At 41.2% G+C, this 26,108-nt stretch overlaps 1 protein-coding gene across 1 annotated transcript in view; it reads left to right on the forward strand.

Moving 5' to 3' along the window:
- The first annotated feature begins 6,050 nt into the window (after positions 1 to 6,050).
- Positions 6,051 to 26,108, forward strand: part of nek11 (NIMA-related kinase 11) — a 69,890-nt gene continuing 49,832 nt past the window's right edge. Inside the window, 3 exon segments of the mRNA XM_042490678.1 lie at positions 6,051 to 6,128; positions 11,642 to 11,812; positions 25,870 to 26,035. Coding sequence (XP_042346612.1) covers positions 11,652 to 11,812; positions 25,870 to 26,035 — 327 coding nt within the window. The 5' untranslated portion in view covers positions 6,051 to 6,128; positions 11,642 to 11,651.

The raw sequence follows: 26,108 nt of genomic DNA on the forward strand, positions 1-26,108 counted from the left end.
TTTCCATCAGTATCTGCCCAGTATCCAGTTTTGGTATCAATTCGGATATTTTTTATTGGTGCATCCTTTATTTTTTGACCCTAACGCGGGTTTTATATATTGCTGCCTGGACGTTTTGTGTGGAACCAGAATGAATCTGTCCGTCAAACATTTCAACTCTTCTGATGATGCAAACTTTAAGATGTAACTGTTAACATCTTGTCAAGATTTGAAAAACTGGAGATTCTTAAAACACAAACTTTCACACGAGATTCATTCTGGCCCCAGGCTGGACAGAACCAGACTGTTTACATTATTTATTTTGGCACGTATGTATTTTCTGATGCTTAATGATGCTATCTATTCTCACTGATGCAAAGTGACCTGATGTTGGGCTGAACGTCCACTGGGTGACACCGAAGGTTGGTGAATGATCTGTAGTTTGGTGGCTCATAAGCGCTGATCCAGGACCATAATAAGAAATGTTATGATCCTGGATGGACATTTCATGGCAATCTGCTTAGAGACTTTCAGATGGGTCTAAAGTAACAAAAAAAGGGTGAATTACCCTGATAGAAAAAGGTCTCTGTCATTAAAGTTAGTGAAAACCTTATGAAATTGAAGATGGGGTGGGCTTTCTTCCTTAATTTGTGTATAATAGTTATTTTGAAGGGACCTTTTTTGTTTAGGGTAACTTGACGTTTTTTTTGACCTTGGTATCAGCAGTTGTAAAAAAAAAAAAAAAAAAATCTCAAATTAAATATTTGTTGTTTTGGACCTTTTGATTACATTGAATGGTCTTGTGGTGTTGTTATGGTGTTTGGAGGCGAACAATCAAGAGGCATAAATCCAGTCTTGGCACTTTTGGCACTCTTGAATTTCTTGTCCATTATATCATATGGTAGGTGGTATGGAGCAAATAAAGATTGATTTTGTTAAAATCAATTATAATAATCAGTTAAATCAGTCTTTTCTATTGGACACATTTATATTGATTGTATTGACTTAAATGGAAGGGACCTTTCTTGGTCAGAGTGAGTTTTTGTTAGTTTACACTCAGATAGGCCTCATTTTTATCACTAACAGTTCAGAAGATTGTGTAACACCAGGTGTGTAGGCGATGGTGCAGAGAATCGCCAATAACGTGGTGATTTTCAGTATTGTTCCTGTGAGGAATTTTGTGATGGATATGTAAGTGATTCATGAGTTGTCAGTTCTCGGTTCTGGATCAGCACCACCAGCTTATGAGCTAAAACATTAAAAAAAACACCATTGTGGTCGTTAAAAAAACGAACAGACCCCAGTGGACTCAGACGCCCTGATAGTTCAGATTGTCTAGATTTTTCTCCAAAGTGCCTTAATGTTCTGTTGTTGTTGAGATCGATCCATTAACCTGCTATTTGCAAGCTAATGGGCCGCCTTGGTTTCAATGAGGAAAAAAATAATGAAGATAATGGAACCACATTTAAAAAGGATAGGTCTGTGCTGGTGGGGTGGAGAAATGACGTGATTTAATTATGTTTTAGAAGAAAAGATGTCCACAGTATTATAAGTCACATCACAAAGAGCTCACATGACTTGTGTTGTTTTTCTACATTTTTTAAAAGTGTGTTTAAACTACAAGTTGTGATTTGTTGCATGTTGTAAATTAAAGGCTCATTGCACCGTTTTTGTCTCACGGTAGTTTTAAGTTTGTTAAAATTCCAACCACTGCCAACTCAGATTTAAAAAGCACACCTAATCAGGTTAAAATTGAACTAAAATAGATCCAGAGAAGAACTTTGATCAAATAAATTCATTATTTTTTTTAATTTAAATTTTTACAACGACAAATAACCAGATGCAATGTTATGTATAATCCTAATGTGTGTTATATAATGTGTAATGATTAAATAAGCCACCCTAATTTGGTTACTGTGGTTTGGCCTTTTGCCGTAGCTTCACTGCAGATGACATAAAAAAAACCTGGGTCGAACAGTTTTTTCTATTTTCAGCCCTTAAAATCGATTCAGTGCCTACTAAATGTAGTGCATCTAAATGCCAAAGACACATTTTGAACTCACAAACAAATCTTAATCATCAGCATAGAGTAAAAATTTTAAAATTTGTATAACTTACATATTAGAAAGAGCAGAGGTCCTAAGATTGATCCCTGTGGAATGCCATGTGACCGCTCCTGGATCTGATCAGGTAACATTTCTATCTTCACATTAAATAAGAGGTCTTAAAAAAGGAATAAGGAATTTAATTTTTTTTAGAGAGAAGAAAAAGCTTAAAGCTCCACGTTTTTTGTTTGAAATCCAGTTAAACAATGTCTTAAATGTGTAAAATGTAATGACTGTTGGATTTAATGTGATTGCAGAAAGATGAAAGATTATCACTTTTTACATTTTATTTAAGATCACAACAGAGTTTTTAGTGGTTCATCTTTAACACTTTGAAACCTGGATCGAAATGTATTTTCTTGTGCTGTGTTCAGACACCTTTCACAAGCATGTAAACCTTTGACGCCTGAGCAAATTTATTACTTTGATTTCTTTACAAAACATGGCAAAAAGGCAATCAGCATGAACCATCCCACAAAATGGCAAAAAGTTAGTGGAAAAAAAGGAAAGAGAGAGAATCATTAGAAAAAACAAACCAAATCAAATAAGAAGAAAAATATAAAGAAAATTTGTAATATTTTTATGTTAATATATTTAAAGTTAGGTTACTTTAGTGTTCCACTTAATGAACTTAAACAGAAGACCTCTGTGTTATTTTCCGTCTCAGTCATGAGAACGAACCTTGCGGCAGCACGTTCAGGCATCCAGCAGCCGATGGAGGCATGTTATAGGCGTGTTATGGAGCCATGATGGAAAGGCGAGCCCCTCATACGTGGCCGCTCCCACGTAGGAGGGATTTCTGGGAGCTGATAGTTCACGATAACGGCTCTTGTAGCTGCTGCTGCATCATGAGGGAGCCAGTTCATAGGTCATAGTTCATAGCATCATGTGACCAAGAAAAGCTTCTTTGAATCGCCTAAAATATCACCTCATGCGAGCATAAAAACTTTTATGCGATAATTTTTTTAATTGCCCTGTGTTTTTGGACTAAAACGGTTTGAAAAAACACTTTAAACTCTGTTTGTTGTTATCACAGATGTCTTATAGACTGACTGATAACGTAGAAGTATTAAATTAATCAAGTATTAAATGATCATAGCAGGTGAGGCTAAAAAGAAAAAAAGTCCAGTACTGAGGCTCTACACTCTGAACACAGTGGCTCTACACACTGCAGAGAGAAAATGTGTGTTTGTTTGGCTTAGGGAGTGGAGGGCATGATGGGGAGGTATGAGTCACGGCTGCCTCGCGTCCCCCTGGAGGCCGCTGCATTTCCTGGATGCAGCAGCTGCTGCTGATGGATGGCTGCAGCACGGTTTATTATAATGTTGATACAATGTGAATGTGCAGGAGGGAACTCAGCGTGTTCACAGATACAAGACCTTGTGACTAAATAAGGTAAAATTTAGTCCTAAAAACAACTCACATGAATTTCAATGACAGCTGATAAGAGTTTATTTTGAAGTCTGTTCATGAAGGATAATTCTGCTTTATTACAGACTCTTCATTGTGTCGAAGCACAGACTCTTTGAGCTGCTGGCGCGAGTGTAGACGCTCAGAATTAAGCAACTTAAATTAAATTAGTATTACTGAAGAGTCAAATTGTACATCTTCAACCCCTAAGGCCTGCTGTAATATTACCCACACAGGTTTAAAACATTTTAGACATTAATATGATTTTTTTTTTTTACTTTCATTAGGTTATTTTTTTCAACAAACATCAATCCTAATCATTAATTTTCAAAATTTTACTTTGTTAAATGCCAGGTATTTATCATGATTTCTCTATGTTTTTAAGTGAAAAAACACAATAAAAGAATTACTGTGAATATACTGCATGCCAGGTAGATTTTTCTCCTTCTTCTTTTGCTGCTGACAGTCTGGGACAGTGTGTGAGTGTAGCTGCTGACAGTCTGGGATATGTCAGTGTGTGAGTGTAGCTGCTGACAGTCTGGGATATGTCAGTGATCAGCAGCTACATTGACTGTGACAGGTCACCTAGTGGAAATAGCATGTATTTCCTCCATATGCCAAATATGGTCAAAATGACCTCATCAGGTGGAAAATAGTCAAAATGACAAATTCAGAGTCAAAAGCCCAGAATGACACCCAGAAATAATACAAGTCCTGTTTTTCTGCTCTGATGGCTGTGGGATCAAAAATGTCAGTTTGAATGGGTTTCAATGGAGCATTTTTGGACCTGAACAGTCTGAATGTAACTATTTAGTTTCCACAGTGTATTTTAGACTTATTGTAGGAGCTGAGCTGCAAATTCACAGAGTAAAATGAAAAGTGTGTAAAAAGTGCTTTTAAGGGTTTCACTGCTGTTGCTGGTGTTTGGATGTCTGCAGGTTTGCAGGCAGAAGAATCAGAAGAGAGGAAACATCACCGCCTGGTGGAAGAAACCTGAGTGACAACGGCAACAAATGAGACATACATTAAAAACAGAACAATGATAGAAACAAATGCGCCTAAAATAATAACAAAATAAACTATTCAAATATGTAAAAATATGTTAATCTGAAAAAAAAAAAACAGGAAAGTAAATAAAGATGTGATACTCGGTATCCATGGAAACGGGGTCAAACACGGAAGTGGTCCCTGCAGTCTGCTGCAGGTAAACAAACTTCTGATCTCACCTGTTTATTTTACACAAACTGGCTCGTTTAAAACCTTATTATCGCGAGACGACGCGGCGTCTTTCTTCTTTTATTCTTTGTCGCACGCAAACACTTTAATCATTTAAATCAGCGGACACGAGCAGCTGATACATGAGCAGTTAACGGTAAGTTTCCGTGATTTTTTCTCTTCTTTCTGTTTAATGAACGACTGAATTCATTAAAATCATCACTTAGAAAACATAATTGAGCAATATTACAGCTTAGGATCCGGTCACCTCTTCAAAATAAGAGTAATTTTTGCTGAACATGAACATTTTCAAATTAAATCCAGTAGAGTTAACTAGCTATAGAGATGGGATTAACTGTATTAACCCATTTTTATATATGTAATCGCTCATATCTTTGTTTTATCTCATTTGATTATTTTTTATTTGACATGTGGATGCTGTCACTGACTGGTGGAACGTAAATTACTCAATACTGCATAAAGTCCAACTTTGAGGTACTTTTGAGGACTTTCTTCCCTGCTTTATTTATATGACAGTTGAGAGGTCAAGATTTGAATGATGAAACAAATAATAAGCTCATAAGACTCATGTCCTACATAACTTTACTTTTTTTTTTCTTTTCTACACTTAACATTTATTTACAATACCTATATTTACACTGAAAACACATGCAATTACAATACTTTAGCTTTTCTCCCAAAGGTTTAAAGGTCTAGTGTGTAAGATTTAGATTTTGGGGGATTTAGTGGCCGTGAGTTGCAGATTTGTACTGGGAGCTGAATTATCTGCACAAGTATCCGTAAAAAAAAACAGGAATAAAGCAGTTTTACGTTAAAAAAAAAAAAAATCTGTGTTTTTACGACACAGTTTCTAACTACAGTGGCCGATGTGAAAATCTAGAGCCAGTGTTTGGTTTGTCCTTTCTGGGCTTCTGCAGAAACACGATGACCAAACATTGACTTTTGCCCGCCATGTTTATGCATGTATGACGTCAAATCAGCAGCTCCTGTTCTAAAATAAGGTTTTTAATGTTAGTTTTGGTAAAAGTTTGCTTGCTCCAGCTATGAGATGCATTTACTGAAAAAGTAAAAAGCTAAAAGTAAATGAGAGCGACTAAGAGAAAAAATCTTTTAAACTGTCAACTGTTGACATTGTTTCCATGATTTGTGCCATTTCTGCTGCCCTGAAACGTCACACAAACAGCACAACTCAGCAGCGCAGGCGTCATCGCAATCCCCATTTTCCCACTCGTAACTTTGGAGGCCCGTTCGTGCTCGTAACTCGTAAATACGATGACTCTGAGGAGCATGTGAAGGCAGCAAGTCAGTGTCATGTGCAAGGACACTTCAACATGAGGAGTCAGGGATCGACCCGCTGACTCTGACCGATGATGACCTGCCTGCAGTGACGTACCGCGGGTAAGCGTGTTACATCACTTCCGGTGTCTCTCGTCTGTGCCTCTGGTAGCGTCTCTGAGCTGCTCCTACGAGCGATCCTCAGCTGATCTTCTAACTTGTTCCTGACTGCGGCTGCTTTTATCTGTCTGTGACTGAAAACTCACTCAAGTTTTACTGAATCTCTCACAGCTGTCTCCTCTCAGCGGCTTTTCCTGCGTATTCACAGCCGCTCACTGTTAGCCCGTTAGCTTCGTTAGCATTAGCTCTGGTTAGCGAGGGCTCCTCCCTGCTCCTCTCCCTCTGCTCCTCTCCTCCCTGCTCCTCTCCCCCTGCTCCTCTCCCTCTGCTCCTCTCCTCCCTGCTCCTCTCCCTCTGCTGCCTCTCCCTCTGCTCCTCTCCTCCCTGCTCCTCTCCCTCTGCTCCTCTCCTCCCTGCTCCTCTCCTCCCTGCTCCTCTCCCTCTGCTCCTCCCTCTGCTCCTGCTCCTCTCCTCCCTGCTCTCTCCCTCTGCTCCTCTCCTCCCTGCTCCTCTCCTCCCTGCTCCTCTCCCTCCCTCCCTGCTCCTCTCCTCCCTGCTCCTCTCCTCTGCTCCTCTCTCCTCTGCTCCTCTCCTCTCTCTCCTCTCCTCCTCTCCCTCTGCTCCTCTCCTCCCTGCTCCTCTCCTCCCTGCTCCTCTCCCTCTGCTCCTCTCCCTCTGCTCCTCTCCTCCCTGCTCCTCTCCCTCTGCTCCTCTCTCTCTCTCCTCCTCCCTCCTCTCCCTCTGCTCCTCTCCTCCCTGCTCCTCCCCTCTGCTCCTCTCCCTCTGCTCCTCTCCTCCCTGCTCCTCTCCCTCTGCTCCTCTCCCTCTGCTCCTCTCCTCCCTGCTCCTCTCCTCCCTGCTCTCTCCCTCTGCTCCTCTCCCTCTGCTCCTCTCCTCCCTGCTCTCTCCTCCCTGCTCCTCTCCCTCCCTGCTCCCGACTGAGCACACTACTACTAACTTAAATCATTCTCAAACTGACTGTCTCATCGATAATGCTACTGGCTCACTGCGATCAGCTCTCGACACTGTTGCACCCTTCAAGAAGAAAATAATGAAACAAAGAAAATTAGCTCCGTGGTTTAACCTCCAGATTCGCAAATTGAAACAAACATCGCGAAAATTTGAAAGACATTAGCGTTCGACCAAACTGGAAGAGTCCCGTTTAGTCTGGCTGGACAGTGTTAAAGTGTATAAGAAGGCTCTCCGCCATGCCAGAGCGAACTATTATTCATCATTAATCGAGGAAAACAAAAACAATCCCAGGTTTCTTTTCAACACTGTAGCCAGGTTGACTCAGAGTCTCAGCTCCATAGAGCCTGTATTCCTTCGGCCCTCAGCAGTGACGACTTTATGAATTTCTTTAATAATAAAATCATAACTATTCGAGATAAAATCCATCACCTCTTGCCCTCAACTGACCTGACCCCGGACTCAGATAGCCTGGATATGGCAGCAAGGCCTGAAATTTATCTGGACCATTTCTCCCCCATTGACCTTCATCAACTCTATACTTTGATTTCTGCATCTAAGCCATCAACATGCCTGCTAGACCCCATCCCAACTAAGCTCCTTAAGGAAGTTTTGCCTTTATTAGACAACTTTTTATTAGATATAATCAACGCGTCTTTATTAACAGGTTATGTACCCCAGTCTTTTAAAGTAGCTGTCATTAAACCTCTTCTAAAGAAGCCCACTCTCCATCCTGAGATTTTAGCTAACTATAGACCGATATCTAATCTCCCCTTTATTTCTAAAATCCTTGAGAGAGTGGTTGCTCATCAGCTCTGTGACTTTCTCCAAGACAACAGTTTATTCGAGGACTTTCAGTCAGGCTTCAGAGTTCATCATAGCACAGAGACGGCACCAGTAAAAATTAATAACGACTTATTTATCGCTTCTGACACGGGTCTGGTCTCTGTTTTAATCCTATTAGATCTCAGTGCTGCATTTGACACCATTGACCATCAAATCTTACTGCACAGACTTGAAACCTCAATTGGCCTTAAAGGAACGTCACTAGCCTGGTTTAAGTCATACTTATCAGATCGTTCCCAATTTGTTCACATCAATGATCAACCCTCCACACATACAAAGGTCTGCTTTGGAGTGCCACAAGGTTCGGTGCTTGGACCAATCCTTTTCACTTTATATATGCTTCCTCTAGGCAACATAATTAGAAAACATTCCTTAAATTTCCATTGTTATGCTGATGATACGCAATTATATCTATCTATGAAACCAGATGAAACTGATCAGCTATCTAGACTTCAAACATGTCTTAAGGATGTAAAAGCCTGGATGAGCCGTAATTTCCTGATGTTGAATTCAGACAAAACTGAAGTTATTGTTCTTGGCCCAAAACACCTCAGAAGCTCCTTTTCCAACAATGTAATTTCTCTAGATGGCATTACCTTGGCCTCTAGCACAACTGTAAGGAACCTCGGAGTTTTATTTGACCAGGATTTATCCTTTGCCTCCCATATAAAACAAACTTCAAGGACGGCTTTCTTTCACCTGCGTAACATCGCAAAAATTAGACATATCCTATCCCAAACAGATGCTGAAAAATTAGTACATGCATTTGTCACCTCTAGACTGGACTATAATTACTGTAATTCCCTATTATTTGGTTGCCCCAACAAATCTCTTAGGTCTCTCCAGCTGGTGCAGAACGCTGCTGCTCATGTTTTAACGGGAAGCAAGAAAAGGGATCATATTTCTCCTGTTTTAGCTTCTCTGCACTGGCTCCCTGTGAAATCCAGGATTGAATTTAAAATCCTCCTCCTGACTTACAAAGCTCTAAATGTTCAGGCTCCGTCCTATCTGTCACAGCTCATAGTTCCTTACCAACCCTCAAGATCACTGCGCTCTGAAAACGCAGGGTTACTTGTGGTTCCCAAAATTTCCAAAAGTAGGTTAGGAACCAGAGCCTTCAGCTACCACGCTCCTCTCCTATGGACCATCTTCCATTTTCGGTCAGGGAGGCAGACACCGTTTCAACTTTTAAGGGTAGACTTAAGACCTTCCTCTTTGATAAAGCTCATAATTAGGGCTGGCTCAGGCTGCCTGGACCAGCCCATAGTTAGGCTGACATAGGTTTAACCTGCCGGGGGACTTCCCCTGATACGCTGAGCTCCTTTCCTTCTCTCAATGCTGCCATCAGAAATCATGCATGTCTGTTTAACTGCATTGCCATGTGCAAGCTTAGCTTAGCTCTGTGATAGCCATGTGGTACTCTCACTGCCTGGGGCTCGCGATTACAGAGCCTGGGTCTGTTGAACTGCACTACGCTAATCCTGCTGCCTCTCGGGAGCGTTCCTGCTCCTTGTTTCCTAGTTTCCCTGGATCCTGGCCGTAACCTTGACTGTGCCTGACCGTGGTGATAACTGTGCTGATGCTGTGATCCTGCCTTTGGTTGTGCTCGTGCTGTGGCTGTACTGATACTGTGTCCCCCGCTCGCCCTGATCGTGGTCTGGTCCTGGTTGCGCCGATGCTGTGATCTTGCCTTGCTGTTTTCATCATCTGTTATCATCTCTCTCAACATCATCATAGAGAGCAATTACTAATTTCACACCTACCATTATTGTAATATGACATGCATCTGTTTCTATTATTGCTGTGCCCTCTCTCCCCTCTCTCCCCTCTCTCTCTTTTCTCTTTCCTTTTTTGCCATGATTTGTATTTCATTTGTTATTTACGACATCTATTGCTCGTCTGTCCGTCCTGGAAGAGGGATCCCTCATCATCCTCTACCGCTCTTCCTGAGGTTTCTTCCTTTTTTTTCCCCGTTACAGTGGTTCTTTTTCAGGAGTTTTTCCTCAGTGATGTGAGGGTCTAAGGGCAGAGGGATGTCGTACACTGTAAAGCCCTCTGAGGCAAACCATGTTTTGTGATAATGGGCTCTATAGATAAAACTGACTTGACTTGACTCCGCCTCCTGTTGCGTCCCTGAGCCACAGCAGCCTCCCCTCAGCTGCCAGGTGGAGCACATCAGGATACTGATTACACCGCATGATTAGCACACAGGTGTGTCCCGGGATGATCACAGGAATATTCTACTCTAAAAAATGCAGCTTGATGTGGAAGAAACAGACATTTATCAGATTTTAACCGGACGAGTGCTACAGAAATGCATTTTTAGGTCACGAATACTCCAAATCAGGATCTGCTGTGACACCGTTCTCCTTATGCTCCTTCACTTAGAGTTGATCAGGTAGTTGATTGTCGGCTCTTCAGTGGCTGTGTGAAGTTGCTGGATGTTTGCAGAAATGGATCATGATGATCCAGAACAAACAGGCTCAACTGGTGACATGACGGGTGAGTCTGCATGCAGGAACTGGGATGTGTGCACACACCTTTGCGACATGGGGCCGTGCAGCATCACGAGGTCGTGAGGTCATGGTGGCGGATAGTGTTTCTGTGCATGTAAACTGCCATCAGTAAATGTACCTGTGATTGTTTTCTGCAGCTCATGCCAGCGTGTACCCTAACCCCACCACCACCATGGGACTCATTATGTTCATAATGTTGGCATTAGCTCTTGATGGTACAGGGTTCCTCTGGGATTTGAGCAGCTGTCAGCTCGAGTCTGTTACAATGACAAACTTGAGATCCTGCTGAGGACGATGAGCAGATGAGCTTTCTCGAGAGTGTTTCTGACAGTTTTTGCAGAATTTCTTCAGTTGCACAATCTGTTGGATGAGCTGTTAAGTTGCTGCTCTGAGATGATGTTGCAGGTGATGCTTGATGTGGATCCTCTGAGCCGGTTGGGTGTGGTAGTAAAGTTACAGAAACAACATTGAGAGAGACGTCCTTTGGTCGTGAAATGACCGTTAAATTCACGAACAGCTTTGGTGGGCTTTCTTGCAGCCAGTATGACAACGGCACGCTCCCTCAAAGTCTCTGTGGCAAAGTGTCAGGAGCAAAATCTGCACATTTGAGGGTATGTGCAGAAATACTCAGAGTGCTGGAGCGCGCTCTGATCAGACTGGATTGTTTGTAAAATTTATTCAGAAACACAGATCACACTCTCACACCAGAGTGAGAATGACCAAAATATGAGAGATATATATTTATTGAGTTCATGAAAAAGTCTTTAATCTTTAACTTCAACATGTGAAATATGAGAGCAAAAACAAGTGTTGCATTTAAATATATATACTTTTTGTTTTGTGTATATTTACACTACTATACTACATTTTTTGTAAGTTATTGCACCATTTGTTTATACCTTGCCTTTTATTTTATTGTTTGTATCTTATGTTGATCTGTTCTTTCTTTTGCTTTGAATCTGGACCGCAGAAAAACACCTTTGTTCCTCTTTTTTATCTTCTCACTTAAAAATAAAACACATTTTTCTATTCATGCCAACATTTGCCACTGTTTTCAGTCAAACCTGAAGCATTATCATTATTGTTGTTGTTGTTGGTATTATTAGTAGTAGTTGTAGTGTCAGCGTGTCTCTCAGATGATCCACGATGAGTCTGAGCTCACAGTGCACCTGTCCTCGTCCACAGGTGAGCGGACATGATGCCCAGGTTTCAGGAAGTGGACTCAGCCCAGGCCCCGCCCCCTGGCAGCAGTGGCCTGGTTGCTAAGCGATACGGCATCCTGAAGAGTCTGGGCCGGGGAAGTTTTGGTTCAGTTTACCTGGTTCAGGACACCAAAGCTACAGACGGAGAAGAGCTGTGAGTAATATTAAAAAATGTCCGTATATGAGTCGCCATGACGTTGTGGGAGTGAAGATTGTCTGTGAACGCTGAATGTCTGTAGGGACTCCGGTTCTCTTTCTGAAGCTTCAGGGACCAACAGACAGTTCAGCTCAGAGTCACTAGATGGCAGCATCGACCCGTGAAGTCAATTTTACACACACACACACACACACACACACACACACACACACACACACACACACACACAGCTACACTGACCAATCCTCGGTCAGATGATCGAGTTTAGTGAGTCACACTGAGCAGAGAAACCTGCAGCTCTGAAACATTCAGCTTCAGTGACACGCCTGCTGACAGCAGTGCTTCAATGTAACTAAGTACATTTAATGAAGTACTTTTCCTGAGTAAATCAATTTTATGCTACTTTTTACTCATACTCCATTCAACCTCAGAAGTAAACCTTGTCTGACAGCATTTTCCAACGTCAGTTTTCCTAAAACTCCAGATGTGTTGATGTTGAATGTTTGTGATAAAGTGAAGGATAAAGTGTTTTTTATGTGCTGAGAAAATTCTCCTCCTCCATCAGCAAAATAAACTCTTTAAAAACCTACACAGTATAATAATATACATTGGAGTTTCACATTCTTCAATGCTGAAAATGCTTTTGGCCTCTTGCATAAATGTTGAGCCAAACCATGAAGTTTTTCTCTTAAACCAAACGACGTGCTTTTGCTGCACAAGGAAACAAACATAAACACGAGTTGTTTTACCACTTTAAGTTTATTTTGGAACAGATTAACAAGAACAAACTGTAGATTTCTTGCAAAAACAAAAGTGTTACTGCTTAGTCAGTGAACGTCCGCATCTACATTTTATGCTCGGTGCGTCCTCCTGCGTCTGCTGTTGACGTTCCAGGATGCTGCTGCCGTGACGTCAACACAAGCACGTGGTGCGATTACACTGCATGTCATTATGTTGCAGGGGAAAGAGGACATGGTAAGGTGTAGAAAAAACATCACATTCAGGCAGGGAGTGAGAATTGGACCCCTGCATGACAGTCTGAGGGTTGTTGGACCCACACACCACCTGACATGTCATATGTAGACGTGAACGGCATCGACCAAGCGGCCATATTTGACTAATTGGATGAGAACGGATGTCACAAAAGTTTTATTGCGCCCAGTGACGAGCTTGTTGTTGTCAACTGTCCCACTGTTTTGTATTTTCTCATGAATCTTTATCAGCTGAGAATCAACAGCTGCAGGAGGGGGAGATGTTGTGGAATTTAACTTTGCACAGATTGGAGAGTTTAGCAGTTTAGCAGTTTGTTGGTTTTGCAATAAGCAACATGTTGGCTCGGACATGGGGACTGGCTCTGCAGTTTAAACCCAGGGAGACACTGTGATTGGTTGGTGAGGCTGGTTATGTTAATGCAGGTGGTACGTTGGTCAGTGATTGGCTCCCTGTGGGGAAGGGATTGTTTCTAAATCCACCTGTCTGGGTATGAAGGTTTGATCCTGATGGTTTGTTTTTCTGTCTGAAAATGTGTCAACAGCATCAGGTGACTGTAAAACACACACACACACACCCTTTCTCTGTCACGCTCTGTTTCTCACACACACACACACACACACACACACACACACAGACACACACACACACACACACACACACACACACACACACAGACTCGGTGTGTTTTGGCTGTTTGACTCTAAATGAAAGTCGACAGGATTTAAGCTTCAGTTAGAGACAGACAGACTGCTCCCTGTCTCTTTTGTGTGTGTGTGTGTGTGTGTGTGTGTGTGTGTGTGTGTGTGTGTGTGTGTGTGTGTGTGTGTGTGTGTGTGTGTGTGTGTGTGTGTGTGTGTGTGTGTGTGTGTGTGTGTGTGTGTGTGTGTGTCCCTCATGTGTTCACTCGTCCTCTCAGGTGAGAAGTCAGAGACATGATGAACATGGAGGAGGTGAAGACTTCCTCCTGTAAACCTGCAGAAACATGATGTCATCCTCTCTGTCTGGACTGAAGTGTGTGTGTGTGTGTGCGTGTGTGTGCGTGTGTGTGCGTGTGTGTGCGCGTGTTTGTGTGTGTGTTGCAGATACGAGGACATATAAGTGTAATATCGCAGACAGTGTTGGTGTGCACAGAGGAAACTGATCTGCTGTGGGTCGTCTTCAGTTGTTGTCATTATTACTTTTGAAATAAAAAAGGTTACAGATAATTTTTCCTTTTAAAGACTTAATAAGTAATGTAGCTACTTTATTTACCACATTAGCGTAATGTAACTTATGATGACTGATTGCTTTTTGATCAGTTTTCTGATATGACTGATTGGTTACACTAACTCTGGAGAAAGTTGATTGTTGAGTCATCAGTAGATTTATTGGTAATTTTTAAAACAAATTACGATTTGCACTATTTCTTCATGTTGACTTCGGACTCGTTGAGACTTCAGCGAGTTTCCTGTGAACGAGGGTTAGGAGACGAACTTTAACTGAGCAGTTGGAGCTGCAGTTTGTTGCTCAAGGGCACTGAGGCAGGGGAGTGTTCTGTCTCTCTGCAGGACGGCGCACAGAAAGAGTCTTTGTGTTGTCAGAAAACAGATGGCGAGTCGGTGTTCAGAGTCATCGTCTCTGCCCTTTCACCATCTGACAGGTCTCACCCTCCTCCTCCTCCTCTTCCCTCCGTCTCTCCTCCTCCTCCCTCCGTCTCTCCTCCTCTGCCAGATTTAGACACAATGCCCCACTCAATGTGTCAGCGTGTGCTCGTACATCTTTGCGTTTTTGTTCGTGAAAAAGGTTCTTCTGAGACGTGAAGAAAAGATCTTTTACCCTCCAGGTTCTGAAACTCATCATGAAAACAAAAAGTGAAGCTTGAAGGAGCAGAGAGGAAACAATGAGATCCAGATCTGAATTTAGGAGCTTTCTGACCCCGGCTGTCCATCGAGATGCGGTATCCATGACGACAGAGGAGCAGCGTCTGTTATATTTTATCACAACTCGATGAAAGAGGTCCCTTCATCAACCTTTCAACCTGTGAAAGTCCACCAGAGGAAGTTTTATTATGAAAACAGCTGAGATCAGATCAGCTGTTTCCTGTTTGGAAGTTTGTTTGATTTTAATTCAGCTCCGTCAAATCAATCAATCAATCAATCAATCAATCAGTCAATCAGACATTTTTTGTAACACTCTTCACACGTGCCTGGTGCCATCTGGCGGTCGGCTGGCGTATAACTGTTTTTTTCCGAGCGTGTTTTCTCATCTGAAGCCGGTCAGGTGCGTTCCGGTTGGACCCAAAAGGTGACTTTTGGTGTCACGCGTGTACGAAAGCACTGACAGAGCGGACGTATTTGGAATGAGAACAGGCTACATAATCTGTGTATCTGTTTAAAAATTGCCGATCCGGCGGGAGATCAGGGCTGTCCGGTGCCCAGGTACCGAGCTGGATTCATGCTGCAGTGGCAGCTGATTTGGGGTCAGTCGCTGGAGCCCTTCTCCTCCTGGTGAGGCGGTCGGTAGCAGCGAGGGGTGAGGCGGAGGAAACACTGTGAATCGAGGCTCTAATTAATATTAATTACATAAACATGAACTTGAAGCTGCAGCTGTGTTTTTGGCTCCAGTTAGCAGAGGGCTGAACTATTTGCAACATTTTCTCTCCATTTCTGAAACTTCGCTGATACGGACACACGTTTTTTTACGTTTGCCAATGCTGGAGCTTTCTCTGCAGGATTCTCCACCACCGAATCAGACTTTGACCATCTGAAGGGACGTGCACGCTCATCTGTAGAACAGCCAATAGGAACGCCCTCTCTCTGAAATGACCTGTGGTCTAAAGATTTTCTAAAGACTGAAAACAGATCCACGAGGAGGTGCAGAAGTCTAAAGTTTTCTCTCAAACCACTCGATTTACAATATGCCCAAAGTGTATTGTGGGATTTTTGCCCAATAAAGCCAAAATTAAGCTGGCTGCTCCAGCTGTAGGATGAGACTTTATTGATTCTCAGGGAGAAATTTACTCCCCAACAGTATGTGAAGTAATTAAAATCTAAATCAAGTTTCGAGAGCTTCGAACTTCGTGCTGACCATGATGGATATTGCTCATAAAGCTGTGTTTAATCAAATTACCACAAAGTTTCACAGTTGAAGCAGTTTTTCAGTAGAAAAGCACTGGATGCACTGGACTTAATGGGAACTTGGAGGCAACACGATGAACACGTATTAACCCTTTAAAACCTGAGGGACCTATAAAACCTGTTGACTTCTTTCAAAAACATGGGTAGAGTGCAATCAGTAACTTAACTACTAAAGACATGACCCAAAAATTAACAGGAAATATGTTTTAAAAAACCCCAACAACCTGAAAATGAGCGATAAATACATAAATAAAAAAAAATGAAAAAAACAAAAAACAAACGTGCGGTGTTGGAGAATGTGCGCTCAAAAAAAAAAATTGGAAAAAAAATCTTTACATTTTTTTTCTACATAATTTCAAATATTTGGTTATAACAATTATAGATATAGTTTTCTGCACATTTTACCCTAGAATTTATACATTTACCTCTTTAAAAAAAACAACTAATTCTCAGGTCTTTTTCTTTTCAGCTTTTTCTAATTTCATGTAATTTGCGGGACATCTCTTGCTGAGTTTCTCATTGCCTTTCTCTTTGTGCGTTTGAAAGAAATTAAGTCAGTTTTGCTCAGGTTTCAAAGCTTAGATAGCTTGTGAAAGGCAGCTAAACATAGCACAAGGAAACTGCTACGGGTCGATACAGGTTTCAGGGGTTAAGCACCGATCCAGGTGGTCCAACAACAAACAGCCGATGATCTCGATCATGTGTTGATCAGCATTAAAAAGTCTGTTTTTTCTTCTTCTTTTGGTTAAACTTCTGTTCTCTCACTGAGCTTTAATTAATCCTTTTTGCTCATGAATAACGTCGCTGCTTCATTTGTCTGTTAAAGCATTTACAGACTGAGTTAAAATGTTGTGACAGCGAGGAAGAAGAAGTCCTCTCAGCGTCTCTGACGGAGTTGAAACTTATTTTGCTGTTGAAGGTTAATTATTGAGGATCGCTGTGACTCAGACTCCATTATCAAAGAGCTTTGCAGGTGTTAAAAACAGACTCAGTGTGACGGAAAGAACGACGCAGAGAGAAAACCTTTTAGTCGGGTCAGTGACACAGCAGGGAGGATTTCATTCACAGTATGAAGGAAGTCTTGTGTGCTTGTTTTCTGCTCTCGATTATAAAACATTTTGTCCTGTAAAGACACAAATATCTCGCTGTGCGTGAAGACACACGGAGGTGTCTGTGCGAGGTGAGTCCTCCGAGGTCGGAGCAGCTGTGTGACGCAGCTGATGAATCTTCAGGCTGATGGATGACGTCTCTGTCGGCCTGTTTGCACCTGGACTTTCTGTTTTTAGCTGCTGAGTGAACACAGGAGAGCCGGCCGAGGCCGCTGCAAAGCACCCTGGGAACAAGACTGTTGATTGGCTTGAAGTTTTTGCTGCAGTCGATGAAAATGGTCGAGCCTGGATCAACGTCACTTTTCCTGTGCCACGTTCAGACCTCTTGAAAATATGTTTGGAAAATTACAAGAAATTGGTAGGTTTGAAAAATCCTTATTTTTTAAGATGCTATGGAAACTGTCGAAAAAACTAAAAACTTCGGAAACTTCGGATGTGTGTGCCCTCCAAAAAAAAAGCCAATTTGCTCAGGTTTCAAAGGGTTAATGCGATGTTTGTGGGGAAAACTCTTTTTTGTCTCTTGTTAGGAAGGCGAGCTGTGCTGTAGCTGAGTGTGTTCCAGCACCGAATGTGTGAATGTGACCTAAAAATCAGCTGCGGTATCTTTTCCTGACATTCATCGCCCCCCTCTGGCACATTCATCACAAACTAACGTGCGTGATATTGGGATTTTTGCCGATATCTGATATGCTGGTAAAAAACAACCCGTTTGGCCGATTACTGACATCAATATCGATATATCCACTTTTTTCCCACCTAATGGGCTTTGAGCTGCGTTATAAAACCCTCCACAGACGGGTGTTTTCAGCTCTGGTGTCCTGTGAATTCATCATAAACAGTCCGTCGGCGAGCTGCTGTGATCTGCTGCTGAGTGATCGATCGCTGCGCTCAAAGCTCTGAAACTTTGCGGCGTCTCTTCGCCCACCTGCCCCCCGCTGACACCCTCACATCCCTCTTTATGCTGTGTCAAAAGTGTGTGTTTGTGGGGGTGCTGATTTATTCCACTTCCTGTTTGTAATCTTCTGCTCAGCGTGTGGGCGGAGCTTCAAGGCAGATCTCCCCCACCAGTAAACAACAAAAGTTGTACAGAGCCACCGGCACACACAGATCCATCTCCGTCACTGTTTAACACCTGCTAAGACAGAAAACAGACTCCCGCCGGGCCGCCATCGACTCCCAGAGACACACGGGGCCCCGAGGACACACTGAGCCAAACGTCTGCATCTCCCCCTCCATCATCAGCCCCGCCTCCCCGTTATCGTCTAATTGTGATGTTAAAGCCGGAGAGTCAGAGGGAGGAGTGACGCCTCCCGCTGCTGCTGTGATAAAGCAGAGTGACAGCCCACTGAGAGAGGTGCAAACTGTTTCCTCCTTGTGGTTTTATCTGATTTATTTCACTCAGACGTTCACTTTGTGCAGCAGCTTCTGTGCGCTGAACTCTGCAGACTCAAGTTCATCTGAGCAGCAGGTGAGAACGAGTCAAAAGAGTCTGCTGCAAAATGTTCAGCGGTGGAGAAAGAAACATTTAGATCTGTTACTGAAGTGCCAAAACCAAACTGTAAAAACACTCTGTTAGCAGCAAAAGTCCTGCATTCGGCTTAATATTCTCGCTGCATTCATGTGTCTGCATCCTTTTCCTGTTGTAGATGTTTAATTTTGTGCTCATTTTAACTCCTTTATATCCTGCTGGTTGTTTAATATGCAGTTGTGATATTCAGTTTACAGCCAGTTGAGCCAAATCTGACCCCTAACCATTTTCTCATTTGCAATAAAAATAAAATGCATTCACAATGGGAAATGTTTTTGTACTTTCAGTGCTGCATGAATGCATAAACGGCATCAAAACAGAACTTTTTTTTTATCAAAATAAGTGATGGATCCCCAGCATCCTCAACAGAGGTCATAGCTGAGCCCCTGATGTCCTAAAAACTGGAAATGTCCAAAAATCCTAGATTTGTCCTAAAATCTGAGAAATGTCCTGAAATCCTAGAAAAGTCCTGAATTCGTAAAGATTCCCAAAATCTGAGTTACATCCTGTCATTTTTCAAAAGTGGCCCCCAAGCAAAGCAAGCTGAGTTTCCCTGATCTACCGCAGTTTTCAGCTTTGTGACGCTGCATTTTCCAGCTGATCCAAGAGGGATTTTAAAGAGTTTATTTAGTTAAAGAAGGAGGAGAATTTTCTCAACACATAAAGAAACTCTTCAGTTTATCTCGAACATTCAGCATCAACACATCTGGAGTCACACGTGTTTCACTGGACAGGAAGAGCAGGAAAACTGTAGTGCAGTAAAAAAACAATATTTACCTCTAAGATGTAGTGGAGTGGAGTTACATGACATAATAACACTAATGATGACGGAATCAGGGGACGCTGGACATGTCAGGGTTTCTGCAGGTCTTAAAAAGTCAAAAAAGGTCTTAGACAAGATTAAAAACATTTCAAATGTGATAAACAAAAGTGTTGACTCCCCTGGCTGCTGCAGGCTGTTATAATAATAATAATAATAGTAATAGTAATAATAATAGTAATAAATGTTCCTGTCAGGAGACCTTCTTCACCTCTAAACTAACAGAGGTTTTGCAGCAGCGGGCTGCGCTGCAGGATGCTGTTTACGGCTTTTTTTGTGGACTTTCAGTCGGCATCATCAGACCTGCAGAAAACCTCCAAATCATTTCACTGTTTGACAACAACAAGAATTTTCCCATCAACCCCTCTGACGTCTCCAAATTCTTCACTTTGTGTTTCGACACCTTGAGGGAGCAGAAGGTCACAAATCGACACGAGAGAAACTGTCATCTCAACGAGTAGAAACAGGAAGTGTCAGGACCGGAGCGCCCGCTAACAGCTTTGACTCTCGGTGTCGAGTCCAAAATGAATTTCTAATTGTTTCATTCAGTCGCCACTACGATCTGCACCAAGAGGGTTTCTCCTGCTTTCTGGTGTGAAGCTTTTTACGGAGCCGCGAGCACAGACTCTCTGTTGCTATGCAACTAAAGTGAAAGCCCGTTTGAAGTGTGACACTCTGATTAAAGCTGAGATGTTCCTGAGTTTCTCTGAGAAGAAAAACACGAGCCGAGCTGTGAGCGGCTCCGACTCTGAGCCACGAAGAGCCTGAAGAGTTTCAGCCTGCAACCACAGAGAAGCTGCTGCAGGGTTATCAGTCGATATATGAACGAATACATGAACGAATACTTGAGTTCAGTTTGTTTCACACAGTTTTTTCATTCAGTGACCAAAAGGAAAGAAAAACCCAGAATAACAGCAACATTAAAGACATACAATGATTATAAACAGAACCTGTAATACTCTAAACCTTCATGTTTTATTTAACGCACAAATCATTCTTGAATTATTTTACATTATAATTTGTGATAATTTTCCTTTTTAAGGCTTTTTTAAAACTCAAGAGAGCGACAAAATTTCAACTCATCACTGAGTCCGTTCCATGATTTGATCCCCAAACTGAAATATATCTGTACTTTACATTCATTCTTACTTTGTGTCTTTCACAAAAAACATGCAAACAACAAACAAAACAAATCAAAAGACTCTGTGAGGAAACACCAAAGGAAGGATAAAACCTAGAAAAAGAAGGATATAAATAGATAAATAAATACAATTATAATAGCAATAATGAAAGTAAATGAATAAAAGGTAAAATACTCAAACTGTAAATAAATAAAACAAAGTAAAAAAATAAATAAATATGTTAAAAATAATGATGTAGAGAGGAGTAAAACCGTGAAATAGCCAATAGATAAAGTTCAATTGAAAGACAAACTTAAGTTGAATTATTATGTCGTGATTGCGTTACTTTTCGTTGGTGTATAAACGAACAGCCTTGTGTTGCAGAGCCTAAAATGTCAGACTCGATGAGCATTTGTGTGACACATTTATTGCGTCTGAACTTTATACCTGGTGTTTATCTCACTTCTGCCCAAAATGCCTCAGTCGTTCACATTCTGGCCAAAAAGTTAAGAGTCGGGATCCAACTGACTAATGAGCGACCTGCTCCCTCTGATGAGTGTCAGAGTTTACAGCTTTACTCCATGCTAATAACTCACATTTTAATTATGTTAAATTAATGCTGAAGAAAAGCCAATATGCTCTCGCCGTTTCTAATGAGACTAAGATATCTCCGACACGCTCCGCATTAAAGCTGGTCGGCTGTGATCTGAACGGATGTGCTTTGACTGGCTTTGAATATGCTTTTATCTTGAAAGACTTCATTGTTAAAGAGAATAAAACAGCAAAAGTGCTCAATATTGTTCTTGTGAAGGAGCAGCCCACTTTGCTGCTGAATTATCTGCTGGCTGTTATCAGGAGAACAGATTATCTAAAGAGTGACGGCGTTGGAGCTGAAATCTCTTTGATATGATCTGTTTGTTTTGCTCACTTTATCAATCAGAGCTACAATAAGCAATATTTATGGACGCTGTGTGTGTGTGTGTGTGTGTGTGTGTGTGTCTGTCAGTCGTATCTGCGTCAGCTGGACTTATCGGGGTCGACGAGGCCTCCAGCAGCTCCGGGACTGATGACTGATATTTCGTCAGCATCAACCTGCCAGCATCAAACTCCCTAAAAACATCCAAACATGAAAGGAAACACCAAAAAAGCAGCCGTGACTGAGCGGATTTATCAATAAATAATGTTAACCTGAAATAAATCCGTATTAAGATGCTGATAAGCTGCTAGACTGACAGTTTTTTTCACAGCAGCGATGCTGCACACAGCAAACATCATTCTGGTAAATAATACTGCAGTTTCACAAAAGCTTTCACAGCCGACCCGACCACGACAAACAGGGGCGTCTAACGCTGAGCTCATTGTCAAAAGACGCACAAAGTTCGTTAAATATAAACGAAATCCACTCCAAACCTAAAAATACCAAAAGGCATTAACCCTTTAACACCTGGATCAGTTTTCTTGTGTGGTCTTTCTCAAGCATTTAAAACATTTTGCATACTGTTTTTTTTTTTTTTTTTTCAGAAAAATGGGAAGTGGCGAACAGCAACTTGGTATGAAAAATTCAGCAAAATGCAAAGAAAAAAAATTGTGAAAATGAATGAAAAATTAGCTAAAAATAAACTTTCAGAAAATGATCAAATAACTAATGAAAAATACCAAGAAAACTAGATTTATAATTATTGTAATTATCAGAAATGATTATTTATTTTTTTATTTTATTTGAGTTTTTTTCTTCTTTTTTTGAGGTTATTTTCTTTTTTGTTGTTTTACTTTTCTTTTCTGACTTTTTTTGTTTGGCGAATTTCAGGGGATTTTATTTTTGCTCATTTATTTCTGGGTCACTTCTATGTTTTTTTAAGTTGCTCATTGCCTTCTTTCCATATTTTTGAAAAAAAAAAAAATTTGCAATTTGCAAACATCAACTTAGCATGAAATGTCCAGCAAATTGCAAAAAAAAGTGACAAGAAAATGAACTGAAAATTAGCTAAAAAAATGGAGTTGTCAGTAAATTATTGAATAACTAGGAAAAAATAGCAAAAAATATATTTTTATAATTATTGTTATTATCCTAAATTATTATTTATTTTTTTAAATTTCATTTTAGCACTTTTTTTCAGGTTATTTCCTTTTTTGCTCTTTTGGAGGGGCTAATTTCACTTTATTTTATTTCTAGCTCATAGCCTACTTTCCAAGTTTTGTTTTTACTTGTAAAAGGCATCTGAACACAACACAAGAAACTGATGTTGATCAGGTTTCAAAGGATTAACGTGTATTTCACACTTTGGGTTAAAACAGAATGACTTAAGCTCGATGCACTCGCCTCTGCACGCTGAAATAAACGTGATTTAAACGAGTCTCCAGAGCGATGTGGCCGTTTAAAGTGTTTCACCACACTGAAGGTTTGGCTGCTTGTGTTAGCACGATGCTAAACAAAGAGCGATGGAGCCGCGTGGGTATCAAACGTCTGTCCTCTCCACCTCCTCCTGAGGAGGTTAATTGGCTGCTCCTCGGCGAGCGCTGCGTCTCAGTGTTAAACTGGCGAGCGGGTCAGCAGGTGAAGTGGAGGCTCTGCTTTATTAGCACAGAGCTGCTCACAACTGTCGCCCTAACTTCCTGAACAAAGCAGCAGAGTCAAACTGTGTATGCTTCCTGCTGAAATATGACCCGTTTACTGCGCTCACATAATCAAATCATTCGCAGTCCTCTCTGCATCCAACATCCTGCGCCGGCTCCGACTTTCTGCTCAACAAATGATTGAAAGGAGCACAAGCTTTATGCACCTTTCTGTAATTTCTAAATCTTATTAAGGCTCAACACAAAGTTGTTCGGCAAACCTCTGGCGGCTTTAGTTTGGCAGAAAAACCACTTTGGTTCCGGTTAACTAACAGAGCAAATGAGCAGCTCAGAGAAGCATTTTACATTTTATACTAACATGAAACCGAATGCCACATATTTATTCTTTGCTCGTCCAATTAAGCTGTTAGCAAACCTCCATGAAGGTTCAGTTCAGCAGCAATCTTAGCAGATAAACCTCTTTTTATGTTAGTTAACAATTACGTTTAGTGGTTAAACCTCTTTAAGTGCTCGTGTCCACCAAAGTGATTTTGTTTTTGTTTTTTTCCTGCTGAAACACCAGGTGCTCCTCAGGAAACGCCGAGCTGCAGAATTTCAGAGCACTGTGGAGGCATGGCGTTTTTCAGGACAGTAACCGTGTGTGTGTGTGTGTGTGTGTGTGTATATATATATATATATATATATATATATATATATATATATACGGACACACACACACACACACACGCTTACTGTCCTGAAAAACGCCATGCCTCCACAGTGCTCTGAAATTCTGCAGCTCGGCGTTTCCTGAGGAGCACCTGGTGTTTCAGCAGGAAAAAAACAAAAACAAAATCACTTTGGTGGACACGAGCACTTAATGATGATGACAAGTGTGACGTTTTTACCCAAAGCTGAACATTTTTCAGTCAGAAAAAAACACCCAACTGGTGGTGCTCGCTGCAAAATCCATGCAAAGTGCCTCGTCACGCTGCAGGTATGTGCAGCGCAGCGTAAATACACGGCACCAACACTGCAAAGCATTAAATGGGCCTAATTCAGGTAAACTGACAGATTTATGAGCTAAACCTCTTTAACTTTTAGCAAATTGATTTAATTTCTTTTAAATACAGAGAAAAAGGCAATGAGCAACCTGCAATTACAAGAAAAATTAGCAGATTTCGAAAGTATTTAAATAATAAACTAAGTAAAAATGTTTAGAAAACTGTATTATAATAATCATAATCATATATTGAAAATATTGTCATACATTTATTATTTTTTTAAAAAACTTTTCAAGTCATTTCCTGCTTTGCTTTGTTTTTTTTTTACTTTAATGGCTCAGTTTCTTGGTTTTGAACACTTAATTAAGTTTCATTAGGCTTAAAATTGTTTTAATTTACGTTAACTAATAGTTTAGCAGCTGAATCACTCAGTCTCTGTTAGTTAACAGCTCAATTAAGACTTTAGTTTGGCCAGTTTTGTGTCTGCAAAATGCTGTTTTTATTGTTTAATAATTTACTTCATGCTTGCAGGAGATTTCTTGCCGTGTTGCTCTTTTGCTTTTTTCTCAGCTGATGTTGATCCAGGTTTCACTCCGTCAGTATAATTAAGTTTTTAAGCAGTTGTTAGTTTCCAGAATTTCTGCTCCATAAAAACCCACTTCAGTTAGTTTTCTTCTATTACTGAAACTATTTTGTTCTTGAATTAAACGCCTGCCTGTAGATAAATTTCACATTTTTGCATGTTAAGCAGACTGCACTAAGACTCTTAGGCCTAATTGGAATTTTTGCAAATGCACCAGCTGAACTCAGCCGTCCTTTTTCAACTGTTAGCAAATTACAAATTCCTTTCTAGGATCCCTCTTTTGAATTTAGAGTCACAAAACTGCTCGGCACTCTTAAAAAGCACCATTATTGTGTGTCTGTTAGTGTGTCGGCGTGTCAACTTCAAAACAAAAACATCCGAGCTAAAGTACTCTGACTACTTCTTATTGCATGATGAATTATGATTGTAACTTGTTTGTTTTTGTTGACTTTGTTAGAATTATGAGTCAGTATTTTATTTGTTTCTCAGGATCTCGATTATGTCCACTGTGTTTTTATATATAAAGGTTTTGTTATGACAGTCTTATATTAGGAGTTCTTCTTTTACTGTTCTTATACTTTTATACTACTGTTTTAATACTAGATGATACTTGCTTTTATGTATTTTGCTTTAATGTCTTCTAAATCGGTATTGTTTTGGTTTGCTGAATTTACCAAATTTACCCGTGGGTACGCATAAAGAAACCTCGAACCTTGAAAAGGAAAGTTAACCTGCTGGTAGCCGTTCGAGCAAAAGCGGCAGCAACCGTCAGGGTTCAAGTTTATGATGGCAAATTATCCAGTTTCATTTTCAGTGTATCTCTGCCAAAATTGGTGCTTTTATCGAACTGAAGCTGTTATCATACAGTGGGCTATGCTGCTCCGCTGTGCTTACTAACCGTCCCGGAAGAGGGACGTGTCCTCTGTTATTAGTGTTTTTCTTGATCCAGTTTAAGCCTCCGGAGACGCAGGCTGTCGTATGCTGTGAAGATCATAAAGTCTCATGAGGCGACTTTTTTATTGGGTTATATAGATTAACTTCATTTGACTTTTCGGGCGTGTTGACCTTCTCGGTAGGCAGAGCAACAACAGAACAGCACGAATATTTCTACGCTCAGTACTGACAAGACTCGGATATTAATTTGAGTTTACGATATCAAGAATATGAATGCAGCTTAGTTTGAAGTGAATGTAGAAAACTCTGACCTCTGACCTCTGTCTCCTCCAGAAAGGTGTTGAAGCAGATTCCTCTGGGTGACCTTCGACCTGACGAGACGGTCCGAGCGACGCAGGAAGCCCAGCTGCTGTCTCAGCTGCACCACCCGGCCATCCTCACCTTCTACCACAGCTTCCTGGAGAGAGACGCCTTCTGCATCGTCACCGAGTTCTGTCAGGTAACATCGACTCTGCAGCCTGTTCTCACTCCGAAATCATCAAAAACGTGCGCTCGGTGCTTTCGATGTACGA

The sequence above is a fragment of the Plectropomus leopardus genome, chromosome 7 (genome assembly GCF_008729295.1).
Source record: "Plectropomus leopardus isolate mb chromosome 7, YSFRI_Pleo_2.0, whole genome shotgun sequence".
Lineage (NCBI taxonomy): Eukaryota > Metazoa > Chordata > Actinopteri > Perciformes > Serranidae > Plectropomus > Plectropomus leopardus.